Raw genomic sequence first — 20,442 nt, forward strand, 5'->3', positions numbered from 1 at the left:
TTCCATATTTTTATGATAGAACCTATTAGGAAATGACATTTATAACCCTGGAACAAAAATGCTTTACATAGTGTAATATGCTTCCTCCAGAAGTGATTTCTTCACTCTATTTTACTATTTTCTGCAGTTTCGTGTATCCCTGCAAAGTCTTCTGCCTGAGACCCCAGAGACAATTTATGCCTATTGATAGTAGGTACTATGGGGTGGGAATCCTGAGATCCTTTTGCTGTTTTGGACTGCAACTCCCAGTGTTCTTCTCTTTTGGCCATTCTGTCAGCTGGAAGCTTCAGTCCAGCAATCTGTGGAGGATTTAAGGATATCCATCCCTGGAGCAGACGGACAAATAGTCTGAATCAACCTAAGGCAGTTTCCTACATTCCTAAACTGTGTACAATACAGGCACATTGTTTTCCCAAACTTACCGGGGGTACTTGTTTTTCTACACACAACACTACAGCAACACTGAGGTCACTAGTGAACAGTTACAAATCCGCAGTGTCCATCCCTCTCCCCTGACACATGCACACACACTGACTTTGCCTGATCGCAAAGCAATTATCCTAAGAAACTTGACCCTGCAAAGGATGAAATACCTTAAGCTGCATCCTGAGTTTTTCCCCTCAGCCATAAAGATGAGTTAACGGCTTTTCTTGGCCCAAAGAGCAGGTGTATAAATTACAAGCTCCGAAACCTTGGGTTAAGCAAAGACAACTTGATACGGTGCCATGGCTCCCAGCCTCCTCCCTTGAGAGGAAGCCGGCTAGGCAGCTACAAGGAGAAAGGGGAGGCAGGGGTGGAAAAGTTAATGGGAAGGGTACTTCAAGAAAGAATGAATGTTTATTACAAACCGCTGTATAATGCCCATGGTGTGTTTATTCGCCACGGTGTGCAGGATCTGTGGTTAAGGGAGAATTTACTGCTTGTCCCTGTATCCAACCTTAACTTTGTGGGGTGGGGGGAGTTCTTAGATGGATTCTGATTATGAGCATCAAGGTGGTGCTGGGGAATTTCTTTAGATAAAAGATTATCTTTTTCTGCTCAAGGAGATCAGAGTTTCAGGTCCACACATCACAGATTTGTGTGTCACTTTGAGTCTTCCTCAGCTTCCCATTTGTTGAATTTTCCCTTTCACTTCTCTCCGCTGCCAAGATTATGGAAAGGGCAAGTTCAAAAAATACGTTTAAGCTCTCTAAGGCTCCTTCTACACTGACCTATATTCCAGGATCTGATCCCAGATTATGTTTATACCAGATTATATGACAGTGGAGACTCATATAATCCAGTTCAAAGAAAATAACCTGAGGTCGGATACTGGGATATAAGGTCAGTGTACATAAAAATAAAGGTTTTCCCCTGACATTAAGTCCAGTCGTGTCCAACTCTGGGGGTTGGTGCTCATCTCCATTTCTAAGCCGAAGAGCCAGTGTTGTCCGTAAACACTTCCAAGGTCATGTGGCCGCATGACTGCATGGAGCGCTGTTTCCTTCCCGCCAGAGCAGTGCCTATTGATCTACTCACATTTGCATGTTTTTGAACTGCTAGGTTGGCAGAAGCTGGGGCTAGCAGCAGGAGCTCACGCCGCTCCCCAGATTCGAACCTGCAACCTTTTGGTCAAAAAGCTCAGCAGCTCAGCGGTTTAATCCACTGAGCCTATGGGGGCTCCCTTAAGGACAGTGTAGAAGGGGCCTAAAGTGTGAAAGCATGCCTGTGTTCAAAGGATGTTCACACTGATATGAAATCCCATGGACTCTGATGTGACTCCCCAGGAAATATGTAAAGATCGCAGCCTATCCCTATCTTTGGAACTATGTCAATAAACCTACTTTCCACAAATAAACTAACTATAACCCTTTGTTCATACCCTTGATCATGGGCTGGTATCTCTGAATATAATTCAGTTTTAGCTATTTCTCTTTCTAGTCTAATGGCGGCCAATCCATTTTACAGCTTTGCCTGAGAGCAATTTATAGACACTATACCAAACTACATATATTGGTCTTCGATTCCTTGTTACTGCACATAAAGTATCTCAGAGAAAGCTTTGAACCCTGGGAAACTGGGGGCCTTTCCACATAGACCTATAAAGCTATTGTCCTCCCAACCCTGCTATATGACTGCGAAATGTGGACTGTCTACAGATGCCACATGCAATTCCTGGAACGATTCCATCAGCGCTGCCTCCAGAAAATCCTGCAAATCTCTTGGGAAGACAAGCGGACAAATGTCAGCATGCTGGAAGAAGCAAAGACCACCAGCACTGAAGCGATGCTCCTCCGCCGTCAACTCCGCTGGACCAGCCACGTTGTCCGGATGCCTAACCACCGTCTCCCAAAGCAGTTACTATACTCCCAACTCAATAATGGGAAATGTAGCATTGGTGGGCAGGAAAAGGGATTTAAAGATGGGCTCAAAGCCAACCTTAAAAATTCTGGCATAGACACTGAGAACTGGGAAGCCCTGGCCCTTGAGTGCTCCAGTTGGAGGTCAGCTGTGACCAGCAGTGCTGCAGAATTTGAAGAGGCACGAATGGAGGGTGAAAGAGAAAAACATGCTAAGAGGAAGGCGCGTCAAGCCAACCCCGACCGGCACCGCCTTCCACCTGGAAACCGATGCCCTCACTGTGGGAGAAGATGCAGATCAAGAATAGGGGTCCACAGTCACCTACGGACCCACCCTGGAGGATTATCCTACTCGGACAGCGAGGGATTGTCTAAGTAAGTAAGTAAGATAACCCAGATCAAGGTAGAAAATCCCCCAATATCTGCTTTGAACTGAGTTATCTTAATGTATTGTCGAAGGCTTTCATGGCCGGAATCACTGGGTTGTTGTAGGTTTTTTCGGGCTATATGGCCATGGTCTAGAGCAGGGGTCCTCAAACTTTTTAAACAGAGGGCCAGGTCACTGTCCCTCAAACTGTTGGAGGGCCAGATTATAATTTAGAAAAAAAAAACATGAATGAATTCCTATGCACACTGCACATATCTTTTTTTAGTGCAAAAAACACTTAAAAACAATACAATAATTGAAATGAAGAACAATTTCAACGAATATAAAATTATTAGTATTTCAATGGGAAGTGTGGTCCTACTTTTGGCTGATGAGATAGGATTGTTGTTGTTTTTGTGTGCTTTCAAGTCGCTTCAGACTTAGGTTGACCCTGAGCGAGGGCTGGGTCAATGACCTTGGAGGGCCACATCCAGCCCCCGGGCCTTAGTTTGAGGACCCCTGGTCTAGAGGCACTCTCTCCTGACGTTTCGCCTGCATCTATGGCAAGCATCCTCAGAGGTAGTGAGTTATCTTAGTCCACACTGGCATATAATGTCTTGATGTACCGCTATTGTCGTTATTTTGCTTATTGTTTTGATTTGCTTTGTATTGTTGTGTTATGTTTCTACTGTATTGTGTTTTGAGGCTTTGGCCTGTGTAAGCCGCATCGAGTCCTTCGGGAGATGCTAGCGGGGTACAAATAAAGTTAATAATAATAATAATATGATCCACTTCAAAGCAAAGATTTTATTCAGCTGTGTGGAGGGGGGCCTGACTTTCAGTTGCTAAAAGTATTGTTTTCTCCCATCAATACTAACCAACCACTGTAAAGATCTGAAAAATTTGCACCACTCTGCCCAGCACTTTGGAAATTTGGGGCATATTATTCCTGGGTTTTATTACAGTCTATTGAATAAATACGCTTTATAATCCTGAGTGCCTTTGGTTTTATATCCACGGAAGCCTGTGCTAATAGAAGAGTTCATCACACTATAGAAAAAAAATCCACTTTAAATCTGGTTTCTGCCTCCTGCAGAATTCTGGGGTTTGTAGTTGAGTGAGGCTGTTAAAGGCTCCTCCCTAAACTACAAACCCCAGAATTCTGCACGAGGAAGCAACCGGATTTAAGGTGGATTGTGGTTCTCAACCTGGGGTCCCCAGATGTTTTTGGCCTACAACTCCCAGAAATCCCAGCTAGTTTACCAGCGGTTAGGATTTCTGGGAGTTGTAGGCCAAAAACATCTGGGGACCCCAGGTTGAGAACCACTAGGCTACAGCCTAAATCCCGTTCCATCCGACTAATTTCTTTTCCCGCGAGAAAATGTTTAAGGACACTGCAGTACCGCCTCCGCGGCCAAGAGGTGGCGCTGTGGCACACCAAGGGACGCCTCGCATCGGCACGGCAGCAGCTCTAGCCTCCGAACTCGAAGGAGAAAGCTTTTCCGGGCGGCGGGAGGATGCCGTCATTCGTCCTTCCGCTGGCGCATGCGCGGAAGGCGGCCCTTCTCTCCCTCTCTTCCCACGAGCAGCAGGTAGGGTCATGGAAGTGCCGGCCGGAGAGGCTCGGGAGCCTTTCCTTCTCCTCGCCCGGCCGCGAGCTTCCTTTCCTGGGTTCCTTTCCTCGCCGAGACTGCCTTCCGCCCTTGCTCGGCTCTGAAAGGACGAATGGGGGAGGGTCGCCTGGGGCACGCGCCGCATTGGCAGCGCCAGGGGGCGGGGCTAATGGCGGGGGCGGGGCCAGGCCTGGCTCAGTTCCTCCCTGTCACGTGGTCGGGGCTTAGAGTACAAGGTTCTTTCCCATCTAGATTGGTTCAGGGGCACAATCTGCGCATGCGCTGGCTCCTAACCCTGAGGCATTGATAGAGGAGAGAGCTAGGCCTCAATCTTTTTGAAGAGATTGCCACTCTCCCTCAGCACCTATGCTTTGGCTGTTTTTTTATTATTACTTTCTTTATCAAATTGTTGCAACCTAGCCGCCTACTTGATCCCCTTTTCACCCAAACACACAGATGAACAAGAGTCATAAGTTTGTGAAGAAAAGAGTAATATAAAAAACAGTTTCAAAATACACCCAGGAGCTAGATTTCCATAAGCTTAACAAAAAGCAAGAACCAACTTTGAGTATGAATTCAAAAAATCACTTAAGGCAAAAGCAAGAAATGTTAATCCAAGGGTTTAGAATATATCCAAAAGCTTGAAAGAATAATAACAATGGGATGTTGTAAGTTTTTCGGACTGTATGGCCATGTTCCAGAAGCATTCCCTCCTGATATTTCACCTGCATCTATGGCAGGCAACTTCAGAAGTTGTGCAGGTGAAGCGTCAGGAGAGAATGCTTCTGGAACATGGCCATACAGCCCGAAAAACTTACAACAACCCAGTGATTCCAGCCATGAAAACCTTCAACAATACAATAATGATAATAATAATAATCCACCTTATCTCCCCAACTTAGCAGTTCAAAAACATGCAAATGTGAGTAAATCAAACTCCAGCAGGAAGGTAACGTCGCTCCATGCAGTCATGCGGGACACATAACCTTGGAGGCATCTACTGACAATGGTGGCTCTTCAGTTTAGAAATGGAGATGAGCACCAACCCCCAGAGTCAGACATGACTAGACTTAATGTCGTGAAAATCCAACATTGATCTCCCCACCAAATATTGACTCTCAATTCCTTAAGAATACCCCCTCTTGCCCATGACATCACTCTTTCTTACACCTCCCCTCCCTTTGTTTATCTTTCAGTCTCTGGGAACACCGGATTTGTCTCTGTTTCACACTATCCTGTTGGATCTGTAAACGTTGGGTTATTTGTAATCCTCCTCTCTCCTCCACATTCCTTTCAGAGTCAATCCCTGGACAACAGATCTACCCAAAACATTCCCATCATCTCAAAAAAAAAAAAACCCTTTACCGAGCATCTCTCTTGTGTACTGACCAATGGCTTTTCCTCATCCTAGAGATAAGTGACACTTGGGTGCCACAGGGTTCTGTCCCAGTGTTACTCCACATCTTTATCAATGATTTGGATAATAGAAAAGAGGTCTTGCTTATCAGATTTGCAGATGACATCAAAATAAGAGGAGTAACTAACACCCCAGAGGACAGGATCAGAATCCAAAATTATCTTAACAGATTAGCTGGACCAAAACTAACAAAATGAATTTCAGCAGGGAAAAACTGAGGGTATTACACTTAAAAATTAAAAAAAATCAATTTGAATACGTATTCCTACATGACCGTGTTGGACCAGATCAGTGGTTCCCAACCTTTATTTGACCAAGGACTACTTTGACAGAGACCACTTGACCAGAGACCACACTGCGACAGTACCAAAAGGGTTACGAATAGGTTTTTGGTAAACTTTAGATTCCGTTTGGTAATTTGGAGTTCTGATTCAGAAAATTGTATTGACTGTACCACATCAATTCTAGTTTCTAATACAGAACATATGCAATACAGTAGTCACCTTCTGCTCACTCACAGAAAACCATATTTAATCATCTAGAGCCACGGATCTTATTTTAGGTCTCGCAGCCCACATGTTGAGAACCACAGGACTAGATGGTTTTATAGCCTCTGGAAATGCTTATTCCATCCTTATGGTACTGGTAATAACGCTGCCAGGACAAGTGGCCATAATGTATTCCTATATTAACTAATTACATTAGTTAGTCATTACATGTTTTTCACAATAGATTATAGTCCCAACAATGAATCACAGATCATCTTAGCATATGTGATTAAATGCCCTTTTACAGTTCCCAGAATTCTGCAGGAGGCATCCTCACAAGAGGAAAACAGGCTCCTCCTCTTTAAAACACTAATATGATATCTTCCCTCATCCCCCATATAAATTGCTTTGTGGACTTTCTCTGAAGTATTTGCATCTGGGTCAATGTGGAGCAGTAAGTCACTTGGCCAAGACACATCATAGGACAGCTCACTGCCAATGCTGTTTTTTCTAACATAGACATTGAAAGCCTCTTCATATCAACATATCTGAAAAGCAGTGATAAAAAAATAGGAGCAGTAAGTAATTCATTATCATTTGGAGGAGGTAAAAGCAAAGGTTGCTCATGATTCTGTGGTAATGCAAGTGCAGCCTGCATTCACTTAAACTTAAGTAGAGATGAAGAAATGCTGACATTTGAAGCAGCTGTCTTTCTGAATGCTATTCTCTCTTTAAAGGGTCTCTAAAGAGATCTACTTCAAATCAGGAAAATGCTCAGAACAGATATTTAGATACAGCGTATGTTCTGAACATTTTCCAGAATGATGTAAAGCCTAGTATTTGGAACTAGAAAAGGAAAAATTTGTTACAGGTTTTAAAGGAATAGCACTAGATCTATTTGATAGTAGAATATCCTCATTTGGGCAGTATCTTTCATTGAAACCACTGTCTTAGCAGAAAATGTGGCCTTGAGGGCTGAATAGAACAGACAAGCAGAATTCAAGTGCAAGAACCATATGTGGAGGGGTCAGAACCAAATCTTTGGGCATTCTGCTTAGGCAGGACAGATGTGGCTAAATTCTTGGACCGCACTTAGTGTTACCTGATGTGTGCCAACAAATTACATCTTTCTACCCATTTCATATGCTGTGAGTTGATCTTGTATAGTCATCTGAATTATGATCACCTTTCCATTTATTACTGCCATGGATTTGATTGCTTTGCTCTCCATAAATCAGCACTGCCATTTCAGTCTTCCCACTCTTCTTGAATTCTTTGGGTAGCAAGAAATAGAAGCTATGGGCACTTGCTTGTAACGTCATGCTGTTTTGTTCTATTCCAGCTGTTGAGTGTCGCCACCCCCCAACATCCCTGAATATGTATGCCTGTGCAAAGTTCGTCTCCGCTCCTACCCTTGTGAGTAACTAAGATCTGTCATCTTTGACTTATTACAGATAATACATTCTTTATCATCTGCCCTGTTTGGCAAAGAGGCACTAAACATTGATTATCTGGATAATGATAAGTCTGCCATAAAGCACAAGTTTTGTTTGGCTTTTATAGGCAGAGAATCTCTTGTCTGAAATGCTTAGGACCAGAAGTGTTCCTTATTTCAGATTTTGGAATATTTGGATATACATACATAATGAGATATTTTGAAGATGGGAATCAAGTCTAAACATGAAATTCATTGGTTTAATATGTACCTTATTATACACAGATCTTGGATGTAATTGATGTGCCATTTTAAAAAATAATTTTGTACATGAAAAAAAAGTTTGCGTACTTAAGAATCATCAAAACCCAAAAGTGTCACTATCTCAGCCACCCAAGTAGATGATTTTAGAACATTTTGGATTTTTAAATTCCAGTAAGTGATACTCAATGTGTATATTCTTCAAGTCCTTTTTTTTATTCCACTTTCTGTTTCTTATCACAGCAAATAAATATCTGAAATCTTGGTATCCTGCTGTCATAGAATTATTACTCAGGGCCCTTCCACACAGGCCTATATCCCAGAATACCAAGGCAGAAAATCCCACATTATATGAGTGTGGATTCAGATAACCCTGTTCAAAGCAGATATTGTGGGATTTTCTGCCTTGATATTCTAGGATATAGGCCTGTGTGGAGGGGCCCTCAGTAGCATGTTGGATAGACTTTTCGTGTTGGGTGGATGGCACTTACCTCTTCGGCACCCCTTCTTCCTGTCATTAGCTTCCATGAGTCCAAATTTTCTCACCAATGTGTGCACACAGTGCCAGTCTTCTGTTTTAAGTAAAATGATTCAACTTTTTGCACACACCATTTCTTGAGATTGTGGTGTGAAGAATAGGCTCTTTCCTGCATCTTCACCAGACCACTATTAGCTGGCTACTGCCAGTCAGAGATAGGCAGAATGGAACCCCTCTGCACCAAGGCAGGAAGAGGTACCATTGCTTCTGGAAGATTAGGATATGATTTGTATTCACCCCTGCAATGCCACCAGTAAGGTATGCCTGGCTTGGACAACTTTGCCTTTGTTTAAACCATTTGTGTCCTATTAATCATTCCTACCATTCAGTTCCCATGTATCCAATTCAACTTTTTATCAACACAGCCCACTTCTACACTGCCATATAATCTATATTATCATAGCAGATAATCCACATTATCTGCTTTGAACAGAAATATCTGAGTCTACACTGCCATATAATCCAGTTCAAAGCCGATAATCTGGATTTTATATGGCAGCGTAGAAGTGGCCCCAATTAGGAAGTGCTACACCATTGCTGTGCTCTGCAAGTTATTTGACAGCAGAGGATAGTGTCAGCAAGCATTATTGCTATAGTTACAGTGCCCAGAGAAGTTTTGTTCGTCACTGCTTTTGTTTTCTGGCTTTTAGTGATGCTGCTCATCTGTGCAAAATTGGAGAGTGCTTGAAAAAAGAGGTTTCTTTTGTCTGTGGGCCCTTCCCGCTGTTATACATACTCAACATGACCACTTTCCCTTTTTGCAGGTGAAGAACAGTACCCGGTTGCTCTACAGGCCCATTTCTGCTTCTATACTGAATAGGCCTGAGGTCCGGACAGATGAGGTAAATTGACCACATTTATAGGTCTGTAAGTTTTTTGTGCAAGGAAAAGGTCCCATATATGTAATGTTTATGTTTTCTGTCAGTCTTCTGCAAGGAAGTGACTCGTAATCAAGAGTGTTTATGAAAGCACTGATTGCTGGGTTTAAATTCTGCATGCAGCCGCAATCTGTCCTTCATGATTTATGCTTTTGATCTCACTGAGTCACTAGGGGGCATCATGGTACCACCGGGATGTCTTTGTAGGACTACAAATTGGAGGTGCCAGCTACAAATCTGACTACAAATCTGAGGATTGTTTAAATTTTTTCAGCATTACACTGAGGCATGTAATAATCACACTTATGTGGTGCTTTTCATCAAGGGGGTTACCCCATTTGATCTTACAAGAAGAGCAAAGTACGTCAGTAGTGTAACAGCAAGACTTTTATCAATTTGCAAATTTTAAATTTCATGATCTGTTCCCCCCTCGCCCCCGGCTTTTTCTCGTTTCAAGGAAAACTTTCCACATTTATTTTTTGTTGATATATTCCAATTTTATCCTGCTTTTCCAGAGAGACAAAGCAATATTTGTTTTTCTCTTTCCCCAATTTTGTTGTCACTTAACAACCTGGTGAGGTATGTTAGTCCGGCTTACCAGTGTCCTCCTGTGCACTTCATTTTGGATAGTAAAGATAAAGGTTTCCCCTTAACATTAAGTCAAGTCGTGTCTGACTCTGGGGGGTGGTGCGCATCTCCATTTCTAAGCCGAAGAGCTGGCCTTGTCTGTAAATCATGTGGCTGGAATGACTTCATGGGGTGCGGTCACCTTTCCGCCAGAGTGGTACCTATTGACCTATTCATATTGGCATGTTTTCAAACTGCTAGGTTGGCAGAAGCTATGGCTAACACCAGGAGCTCACCCCACTCTTCGGATTTGAATCGCCAACCATTTGGTCAGCAAGTTCAGTAGCTCAGTGGTTTAAGTCGCTGCGCTACCAGGGGGGCTAATTTTGGATAGTAGATCTAAATCCACATGTCCTTATATAAATTGTTAAAACTGCAACTCTCAACAGAGCTAGTTAGAAGTAGGGACTGACAGGATCTGTTGTGCAGGATTATCTGGAGGGCCACAAATTGCCCATTTTTGTCCTCATCACAGGAGCATGCTTTGTCATTTGGGGATCCCATTCATGTTGTAGCTGATGCTTTGCTGTTATTTTTCACAGGAAGGCTGTACCCCATAGTGTGCTCAAGTCTCCCCATGGCTTGCTTACTTTACTCTTTGCACAACTTGGAGTCCAACAGACAACAGTTGAGCAGACTGTCCCCTCCTCTAACCTCAAGGAAGCAAGTCATTGGATTATGATCCAATTTAGAAATCCCATAATTCTCTTGAACAGTGCTGGGGGAGAAAACTATCTGTATTACATTAGAGTGACTTTGGTTTCTGGAGGTAGAACCCTGCTGCACCAGTGATAAGCATGAGCATCAGAGATCGGCAATGGCTATTGGTATTGGGAGTTCCCAGTGGTGCAGCGGGTTAAACTGCTGAGCTGCTGAACTTGCTGACAGAAAGGTCAGCAATTCGAATCCAGGGAGCAGGGTGAGCTCCTGCTGTTAGCCCCAGCTTCTGCCAACCTAGCAGTTTGAAAACATGCAACTATGAGTAGATTAATAGGTACCGCTCTGGCGGAAAGGTAACAGCGCTCCATGTAGTCATGCCAGCCACATAGCTTTGGAGGCGTCTACGGACAACAGCGGTTCTTTGGCTTAGAAATGGAGATGAACACCATCCCCCAGAGTCGGACATGACTAGACTTAATGTCAGGGGAAAATCTTTACCTTTTATTGGTAGTGTTCTGAAGTGCTTGTTGTCTCAGAAGCTGCATCTAGTCACTTTCTGTTGCAATGCTTTCCCTTCTCACCGCCATTTTCTCTCTTTCTTCTTGGCTCCTTGCAGCCCCGTTCCATCACAGCTGCTCGGAATGAGCTCCTGCCAGTTTTACGCCGGGAGCTCCAAACCAGCGCTGTTTCCAGGGACATCGACACAGCTGCCAAGTTTATCGGCGCCGGCGCTGCCACTGTAGGAGTAGCTGGCTCCGGTGCTGGCATTGGGACTGTATTTGGCAGTCTCATCATCGGCTATGCCAGGTATATGGGATGGTTAAGCAGCAGAGAAGAAGCATCCACAGATGTGGAAAGATCAAACAGTGGGTTGGAAGTAGCGAGGTTGGCATCTGTGCACATATCCCTTGGCAATAAGCCTGTCACAGTAGGCTACATTTCAGGAGAAGGAACTGGCAAAACCACCTTTGAGTATTCCTTGCCTAAGAAAACCATTTGAAATTCAGTGGGTCTCTGTAGGCTGGTAGGTGACTTGAAGGCACTGACGTGACACATACAAAAGCAACCCGAAGAGCAACTATACCCTCACATAATGGGCAAGTAATGATAAATATTTGTATTTGAAATACTATAGTTTGTTAAAATGCATTTTCCATAAATCAAAACTTTACAGAGATGACTCTGGGTACTCATTAAAAAACAGTGAGTCACCTGGTTTCTGTGGCAAATAAATAATGTTTATTTTATTTATTTACAGTATTTATATTACACCCTTCTCACCCTGCAGGGGACTCAGGTTGGATTACAATGTACACATATATGGCAAACATTCAATGCCAAAGACACACAACACATATAGACAGACAATCAGAGGCTATTTAACTTTTCTGGCCACCAGGGGAGCTATCGCTTTCGTCCATCTGCGACACTGATGAAGTACTTCCACATTCCCCGCATTCTTTGCTGGAGTACTTTGCTGGAGTCTTTTTTATGGCCTCGTAAATTAGTTAAATTAGCCTCCCCACACATAGGTAGTACCTAATTTTCCTACTTGACAGATGCAACTGTCTTTCGGGTGCAAAGGTTGACAACAAGCTACACAATTGGTCGGAAACTCACTCCGACCCGGGCTGGCTTCGAACTCATTACCTTTTGGTCAGAAGTGATCTTAATTCAGCTGACACTCAGCCAGCTGCGCCACAGTCCCGGCGCTGATCTAGAAAAGTCAATTGGGCCCAAATAACTGTGGGTAAGCTAAGTTGCTTTCGCACTAGAAATGTTCTCTGCAGCTGTAAATAATTGTTTGGACTTTTAATGAATTTGCATTCCATCATTTTTGACATTAATAATTTTTAGACATAGTATGATCATTAAACTATGCCTTTAATATCACATTGACCATGTCCATGTTGATCAAAAAAGACTTACTGAAAATTTATCGAGGCTTCTGGTATTCTAAGAAGCTTTTTTTTATAGTAAATGCCTCCAGGGGTTGGAATTGTATGTCGTTGTATGTTGAAGTCCATCTCCTAGTATTCTTCCCCATTGCCTAAGGAGGTTCCACACAGCTGAATAAAATCCCACATTTTCTGCTTTGAACTGGAATATATGGCAGTGTGGACTCAGATAACCCAGTTCAAAGCAGATATTGACATTCCACACTCATCTCAAAGGGCACTCAGAGTAGAGCACAACATATAAACGGCAAACACTCAACTCTAACATAAGTTCTCCTCAGCCTGTGGCCTCCGGGTGTTTTGGACTTCAGCTCACAGGATTCTTGGCCATTGGACTAGCTGTCTAGGGCTTCTAGGAGTTGGAGGCCCAAACACCTGGAGGTCCACAGGCAGTGCAGACTTGACTTAAGTATTCATTGACTACGAAAACTGTATGAACTTCATAGGGTCACCATAAGTTGACATGTAATACCATGAATAGGACAAAATGCTAGGCAAAGAGCAAAAAAGAAAGATACTAATATTGAAATGGTGTGTTTTCCAGCTTATGGTGACCTCATCACAGTATTTTCTTGGCAATATTTGTTCAGAGAGTGTTTGCCACTCCCTGAATAAGATTATCTTCTGCATAAGCATTGTTAGATATTTTTGTCCATAAAATTTGACAATCTGTTATCTCATATAGCTAACTTGCTTTCCTTCCTTCCTTCCTTTTTCCTTCCTCCCTCCCTCCCTCTCTCCCTTCCTTTCCTTCATACTAAATGCCCCATGAAGGCAAAGATAAAGGTTTCCCCTGACATTAAGTCTAGTCATTTCTGACTCATCTCCATTTCTAAGCAGAAGAGCCAGCATTTTTCGTAGACATCTCCAAGGTCATGTGGCCAGCATGATTGCATAGAGAGTTGTTACCTTCCCACAGAAGCAGTACCTATTGATATACTCAGATTTGCATGTTTTCGAACTGCTAGGTTGGCAGGAACTGGGGCTAACAGCGGGAGCTCACCCCGCTCCCTGGATTCAAACCGTCGACCTTTCAGTTGGCAAGTTCAGAAGCTCAGCAGTTTAATCCATTGCATTACTGGGGGCTATATATAATACTAAGTGCCCTGTAAAGCCACTCTTAATTTAATTATTATAAAATACGGAATATAAAATGGTAAAGGATGTTACCAGATAATCCATTGTAACCAGTCGTTTATTACAACAGTAGGAATAGATAACTTTCCAGATAGTCTCAGAGCATGCCTCACCATTGGTTGTCCTGTCTAGGACTGGTGGGATCCACAGTCCAAGAATATTGGGCTCTAAACGGCTGTGCAGTTATCACTTATGCTTAACAGGCTATGTGGCTTTGTGTACCAAATGGCTGTACCAAGCAGCTACTGCTTTCCTTCTCTGTTAGAACAATGATCAGTTCAGCAGAAGATACTAGGGCAGCAAGAAGACTTTCCATCGTTTGTGTGTCACTGACTGGTTTCCCATTCCTTTGCAGAAACCCCTCCTTGAAGCAACAGCTCTTCTCCTACGCCATCCTGGGTTTTGCGCTCTCTGAGGCCATGGGGCTCTTCTGCTTAATGGTGGCCTTCCTCATTCTCTTCGCTATGTGAAGGAGCCAGATAATGCTGCCAGTCCTGAGCTCCCCCTCTTCCCCCTGCGTTTAGTCCAGTGTGTATACGGCCTGATTGTTCTGTGGCAGATAGGAGAAGCCCATCTGTTAACCAAATCCGTCCGACTTGGAAGGAGCAAGTTAATAAATACTGTATCGGTATACACGTTCCAGTTTCTTCATGTATAGTTGGTTTATTGACAAATATATGGGTTCCAAATCACCCCTGATCATGTCAATGCCTGTTTGGGGACTAGACTGATTCACTGCATAGCACAAAACAATTACATTAAAACATAAAAGATACTGAATGCATCTTTTAGGTGATCAAAAATCACAGTCCTAAAATGTCCCTTAAACCTTTGTTTCATCCTTCTCTATTTCCCTGAGACAGCTGTTATAATCTATATAAATAAAAATGTAATGTTTGGACACAAGACACCTAACAACTCAATGTATGTCCTTCAGTAAAAAAAATGATTTTGTCATTTGGGAGTTGTTGCTGGGATTTATAGTTCACCTACAATCACAGAGCATTCTGAACCCCACCAATGATGGAATTGAACCAAACTTAGCACACAGTTCTCCTATGACCAACAGAAAACACTGGAAGGTTTAGTGGGCAGTGTCCTTTGGTTTTGGAGTTGTAGTTCACCTACATCCAGAGATCACTGTGGACTCAAACAATGATGGATCTGGACCAAACTCTACACAAATACTCAATATGCCTAAACGTGAACACTGGTGGAGTTTGGGGGAAATAGAATTGTGACATTTGGGAGTTGTAGTTGCTGGAATTTATAGTTCACCTACAATCACAGAGCATTCTGAACCCCACTAACGATAGAATTGGGCCAAACCTCCCACACAGAATCCTCATGTGGGCCACAGCAATGCATAGCAGGGGGCGGCTAGTTGCAATATATATTTATCTCCCATAGTTTGGTGGCATCCATGTTTACCCAACTCCATGCATTTAAGGCTGTAGACTTAGGATACATCTATACTGTAGAATTAATATGGTTTGACACAATTTTAACCGTTATGGTTCAGTGCTATAGAATCAAGGGAGTTGTAATTTTACTACATATTCATGTAATTTTACTACATACTGCTGGTGTCACAAGAAATCCCTGGATTTCTTTGGAAGCTTTTAAACAGAGGCTGGATGGCCATTTGTCGGGGGGTGCTTTGAATACAATTTCCCTGCTTCTTGGCAGGGGGGTGGAGTGAATGACCCACGAGGTCTCTTCCAACTCTATGATTCCATAGCACTGAGCCATGGCAGTTAAAAGTGGTGTCAAACTGCGTTAATTCTACAGTGTAGAATTACGCAATAAGTGATGAAGTAAAGGACCCTTTGTCTACAAAAGATTATGCTACTAACTTTATTCTCTCAGTCTGTAAAGTGTTACAAGATCTCTTTATGTACCAATATTCTAAACTAATATTGCTGTGTCTTTGAAATCTACCCAACAGACTTAATCCTCAGTAAGCATGCACAGGATTTTGGCACTAGGAATATTATATTATTGACTATTATATTATTGACCCTTTTTTCAGAAGCCAGGATTGTCTTGCTATGTGATGTTTCTAAGAGCCTGCTGTGGGTGTGTGACACACAATAGCAGCTTTGTAGAACAGGATGCAGAAGATCAAACATAAGACCTGCCTTGATAGCTTGGACCAAGGTTTAAAATTATGTTTCCCAGAGCTACCCCTTTAATGCCTCTGGGAAGCTCAGGGTGTGGCAGTGATGCAGCCCCATGATTTGCCTGTTCTTCTCTAGTACTTTAATCTTTCAGATGTAAACCACCTTGACACATGGTTTGTTCCTCTGTCGTTCTATTGACCAGTTGAAGGCACAACTTCACAGGGGACAGGATGAATAATGTTTTACAAAATATTTCCATTAGAGTTCATCACTACATTATCACTACAATAAATACACAGTTTTGGGGAAAATGGAAGGAAAAAGGAAGAGGGACCGACCAAGGGAAATATTTATTCATTTATTTATAGTATTTGTATACCGCCCTTCACACCCCGAGGGGGACTCAAAGCGGTTTACATATAAGTAGTGGCAAAATTCAATGCCAGTACAAACAATTACAGTTATACACTACAATTAGACATGAATCAAGTTTAAAACAGTACATCCACAAGCATTAAAACAATAAAACAGTCCATCGAATCGCCGTTCCAGTCATTGTCTTTTTGAAATGCTGCATACATTTACTTCTACTGCCCGAAGGCCTGGTCCCAAAACCATGATTTTAATTTTTTTTTCTAAAAGCCAGGAGGGAGGGAGCAGATCTTACCTCATTTGGGAGTGTGTTCCATAGGCGGGGAGCCACAGCCGAGAAGGCCCTGTCTCTCGTCCCCACCAGACGCATCTGTGCTGTTGACGGGAGCAAGAGCAAGGCCTCCCTGGATGATCTTAGATGACAAGGTGGGACGTAGGCGTGGATGCGTTGGGACAAGTAAGCTGGGCCAGAACTGTACAGAGCTTTATGGGTGGATGGCATCCTTGAAGTGACTGGCTTGACCTTGAAGGAGCTGAGGGTGGTGACAGCTGACAGGGAGCTCTGGTGTGGGCTGGTCCATGAGGTCACGAAGAGTCAGAAGCGACTGAATGAATGAACAACAAAAAATACACAGTCTACAAAATCTTGGTTGTGAAGTTGCAGATGGTCATCTTCAACAGCCCCAAATTTAAAACGGTGGTTGGATCCTACAGTCCTTGGGAGGGCAACCATGGGGCAATAGGAATGCAGCCAAAACAGAAACTGGATGACTATCTGTCAGAGGTGCTTTGAATGTGATTCCTTCTTCTTGGCAGGGGGTTGGACTGGGTGGCTCATGAGGTTTCTTCTAACTCTAGGGTTCTATGCTTCCGTCATCATGAAATTACACTATCCACTTTGGATTGTTCTGCCCATCATATACTAGAAATTGAATTTCCCTTGTTCCACACAGTTCTTAATCTGCTAAGTTCTTGTTTTCCCTCTCCCACACTCATTCTCCCACCTTCATTAATTTGTTTTCTTTAGTTCCAGTTTTTGTCCGAATGCTCCCCTCCTCCCCCGGGAATGTGCATTGGCCCACTGGTTGTTTTTAGCTGCTCTCTTCTGTACATTTTCCAGATTTATGATCAAGGAAGTCTGTATGCCTCATTCGTCTGACACACTCATGACCCCAACTGTGGCTGCCACTGCTTGAGCAAATGGTTGGAAACTATTTTGGAGGTTCAAAGGAGCCTGGACCTGTATCAGTTAGTGTTGCTGCTTATTACGGGGCTCACAGCTGGTCGTGGCAATCTGCTCTTGGAGTTGCTTAGGAACCAGCTGAACTGGCTGTTACAGTTGTGCCTGTGTTTTGGAAACCTGTTGTTGATGCCAGGCTGGTCTCTGAAAAAAAACCACACACACACACAACAGCCAAGTGAGGGATGCAAAATGTTCCAGGGAATGCGATGAAGTTTGTATCTGAACCTTTTGAATATCATGTCTCCTGTGCAAGAAAGGAAGGAAAAAAGATCCTTTCCATTAAGGGAGATTCAGTTCTTGCCATTGAACTGCTTTGGGAACATTGATTTGATTTAGAACACACATCGTGAATTAAAAGAGAAAGTGTACTGAATTTGAAAAAGTGGCTCTTTAAGACTACAGTCGTCATCTTTAGTCCTGGAAGCTGTTGTCCAAATGTAGTTTTCCCAAAGTCTGGAAGAGACTAAACCATATTATGTGTAACTTGATTCGCTCGAAATTTTCAAATCGTGCAGACGTTGTAACCCTCCCCTTTCCAAACCAGGTTACTTTCTCTTCTAGCTCTGTGGAAAATATGAATTTAGGGGTTGTTATTAGGTAAAGGTAAAGGTTTCCCCTGACATTAAGTCTACTTGTGTCTGACTCTGGGGTGGTGCTCATCTCCATTTCTAAGAGCCAGTGTTGTCCATAGACACCTCCAAGGTCATGTGGCCAGCATGACTGCATATAGTGCCGTTACTTTCCTACAGAAGCGGTACCTATTGATCTACTCACATTTGCTTGTTTTCGAACTACTAGGTTGGCCGAAGCTGGGGCTAACAACAGGAACTCACCCCACTCCTCAGATTCGAATTGCCAACTTTTTGGTCAGCAAGTTTAGCAGCTCAGCGGTTTAACCCGCTGCACCACCAGAGGACCCTTAAAAGTTATTATCCACAACAATTGAGAAGTTGTGAAACTATTTTATTATTGAAACATAGAAGATGGACTGTTAGATTATTATAGATTGTTAATGAAAAGATACAGTGGGGGGGGATTGCTTTTGTTGTGTAGAACTCTGCAGTGTTACTGACACAAAGGGTCTATTTCTCTTTTCATGTAAGCAGTTTTCAGGCGTGATTGGTTGCACACAAAGGCAGTCCTTTTTGCCACAAAGAACTAGGTTGTCCATTCTGCCGGACTCCATAAATTATAAGCTGAGCACTTGTGCATTTGCCAGTGGCAGTTCCATGCTTTGATTCACCAACCAGGCATTGAAGTAATATTAGATTTAACACACTCAGATCTCCCCTTTTAAGTAATGTAAGTGTCATGGTATTAAATGCTGCATAAATAAACCAAATGTAATGTAAGCAGCTCGGCCTCCCAAATGCACGTGGAACTCCGCTAAGGCCCCAGAGGACAATTCTTGTGGCAGGGAAGAGATTTACACTGCGGGATTTTGCAGGAGAGGCATCTTCAGGTCATCTAAGTAAGAAGATAATTTAATAATTTTGAGAAGAAGGGCACATTGTGCAGCCTGGATCCATGTTTTTCATTCATTCCTTTCTATTTGAAATGGGGTGGCTGGGAGAAAGGGAATGCTCCTTTTTCACTTGGCAAAAACTGAGAGCTGGCATGCTTTCACACACAAGCCAATAAAAGGGATTTGGGCACGGATCCATGATGGTCTCCCTATGGTTAAAAAAGAAAAAGCAAATGCTTCATGTTCGTGCCATGTTTAGGTCTTTGTCTAGATCAATTTATAAGGCTTTCTATTTCTATCCTGTGCCAGATTAAACACTTCACAAGAGGTGACATTAAAGGTTGGGGAGACCCTTTCCACAGAGTTCTACCCTTCCTCAAGGAAACTCCATAATTACCATGAGGAATACACATGGGGTTATGTACCCAAAATGCACACGGTTATGTCTGATTTTGTGTGCTAAGCAGGGTTAGTCCTGTTTAGTACTTGGATGGGAGACTGTAGATGATCATCTGCTGCTGTAAACTCTACAAATTGAATATCCCTTACTTTATATTCTTGGGACCAAAAGTGTTTTTGGATTCTGTGTGACATGCTATTGAGAAAGGGTGCTAGACCAAGACCACTACAGCAAGGAAAATTCTACCTTTTACACAAGATATTTTTGACCATATGCACTTGCCTCCCCCAATTCCACTATGACTTAGTGTATGCATGTGTATTTCTGGCCAGATTCCTATGCCATTAATAGCTGTGTGACAAACAATTCCAACAGGTGTACCTCTGGGTTGCGAAAAATTGTCCTGCTGCCCGTCACATTTAAGGAGACAAGCGCATTTCCAGAAATGAAGGGGGTCGGTTCTAATAATAGCAGCACCTAGCTTGCCTCTTTTGAGGGGTGAGAAATGTGTTTCGTTGCTTCCCATCGCACACACTACCAACAGCTGTAGATGGATGAAACCTCTCATGTTGTGAGAAATGAGTAAGATTATTATTATTATTATTATTATTATTATTATTATTATTATTATTATTACAACAGCATCTGCCAGCATGAGGATGAAAGCCATAGTCCAGCACACATGGAAAACATCACATTGAGTTGGAAGGAGCTCAAGATTGGAGTTGAGCCAAGGCAAAGAGTGAAGAAAGGAGGAAGATGTATCTTCTTCTTTGAGCACCATTTTTACACAAGAAGAGCATCTATTCCTGGCAAGCAAAAGCCGAGTGGCTGATTGTTTTTAAACAAGGGGGCCATTCCCTATGCCATATGGTGTGCCCACTATCCTGCCCTGCTTTCAATCAATGCCTCTTGAGCTCTCTTGGCCCAGGGGTATTTTGCAGTTCATTCACCAGCATGCTGGGAGAGTGCTGTGGATTAAATAGCAGCATGGATCATAAATTTAATTAATGGAAATGGCACCAAATAGTATCTGGTTCACTTACATATCATTTGCTTAATCTTTGTCAATTTTGAGCTTATTGCTTTCAGTGACACAGTGTTAACAAGGCAATTAGGCT

General features: G+C 42.8%; 1 protein-coding gene across 1 annotated transcript; it reads left to right on the plus strand.

Moving 5' to 3' along the window:
- Positions 1-4,072: 4,072 nt before the first annotated feature.
- ATP5MC2 (ATP synthase membrane subunit c locus 2) lies at positions 4,073-14,349 on the plus strand. Its single transcript, XM_060762880.2, has 5 exons — positions 4,073-4,298; positions 7,567-7,640; positions 9,223-9,300; positions 11,240-11,430; positions 14,074-14,349. The coding sequence occupies exons 1-5, from the start codon at positions 4,088-4,090 to the stop codon at positions 14,186-14,188; spliced, it is 669 nt and encodes a 222-aa protein (XP_060618863.2). The 5' UTR covers positions 4,073-4,087; the 3' UTR covers positions 14,189-14,349.
- The last annotated feature ends 6,093 nt before the right edge of the window (positions 14,350-20,442 follow it).

The sequence above is a fragment of the Anolis sagrei genome, chromosome 2, assembly GCF_037176765.1.
Source record: "Anolis sagrei isolate rAnoSag1 chromosome 2, rAnoSag1.mat, whole genome shotgun sequence".
Classification (NCBI taxonomy): domain Eukaryota; kingdom Metazoa; phylum Chordata; class Lepidosauria; order Squamata; family Dactyloidae; genus Anolis; species Anolis sagrei.

Bases quoted from the DNA above. Each gene is read 5' to 3' on its own strand.
- ATP5MC2 (XM_060762880.2), top strand. From the start codon at position 4,088: ATGTTTAAGGACACTGCAGTACCGCCTCCGCGGCCAAGAGGTGGCGCT. The intron at 7,641-9,222 runs GTGAGTAACTAA...CCCTTTTTGCAG, and splicing joins TCGTCTCCGCTCCTACCCTT to GTGAAGAACAGTACCCGGTT. The intron at 9,301-11,239 runs GTAAATTGACCA...GGCTCCTTGCAG, and splicing joins CTGAGGTCCGGACAGATGAG to CCCCGTTCCATCACAGCTGC.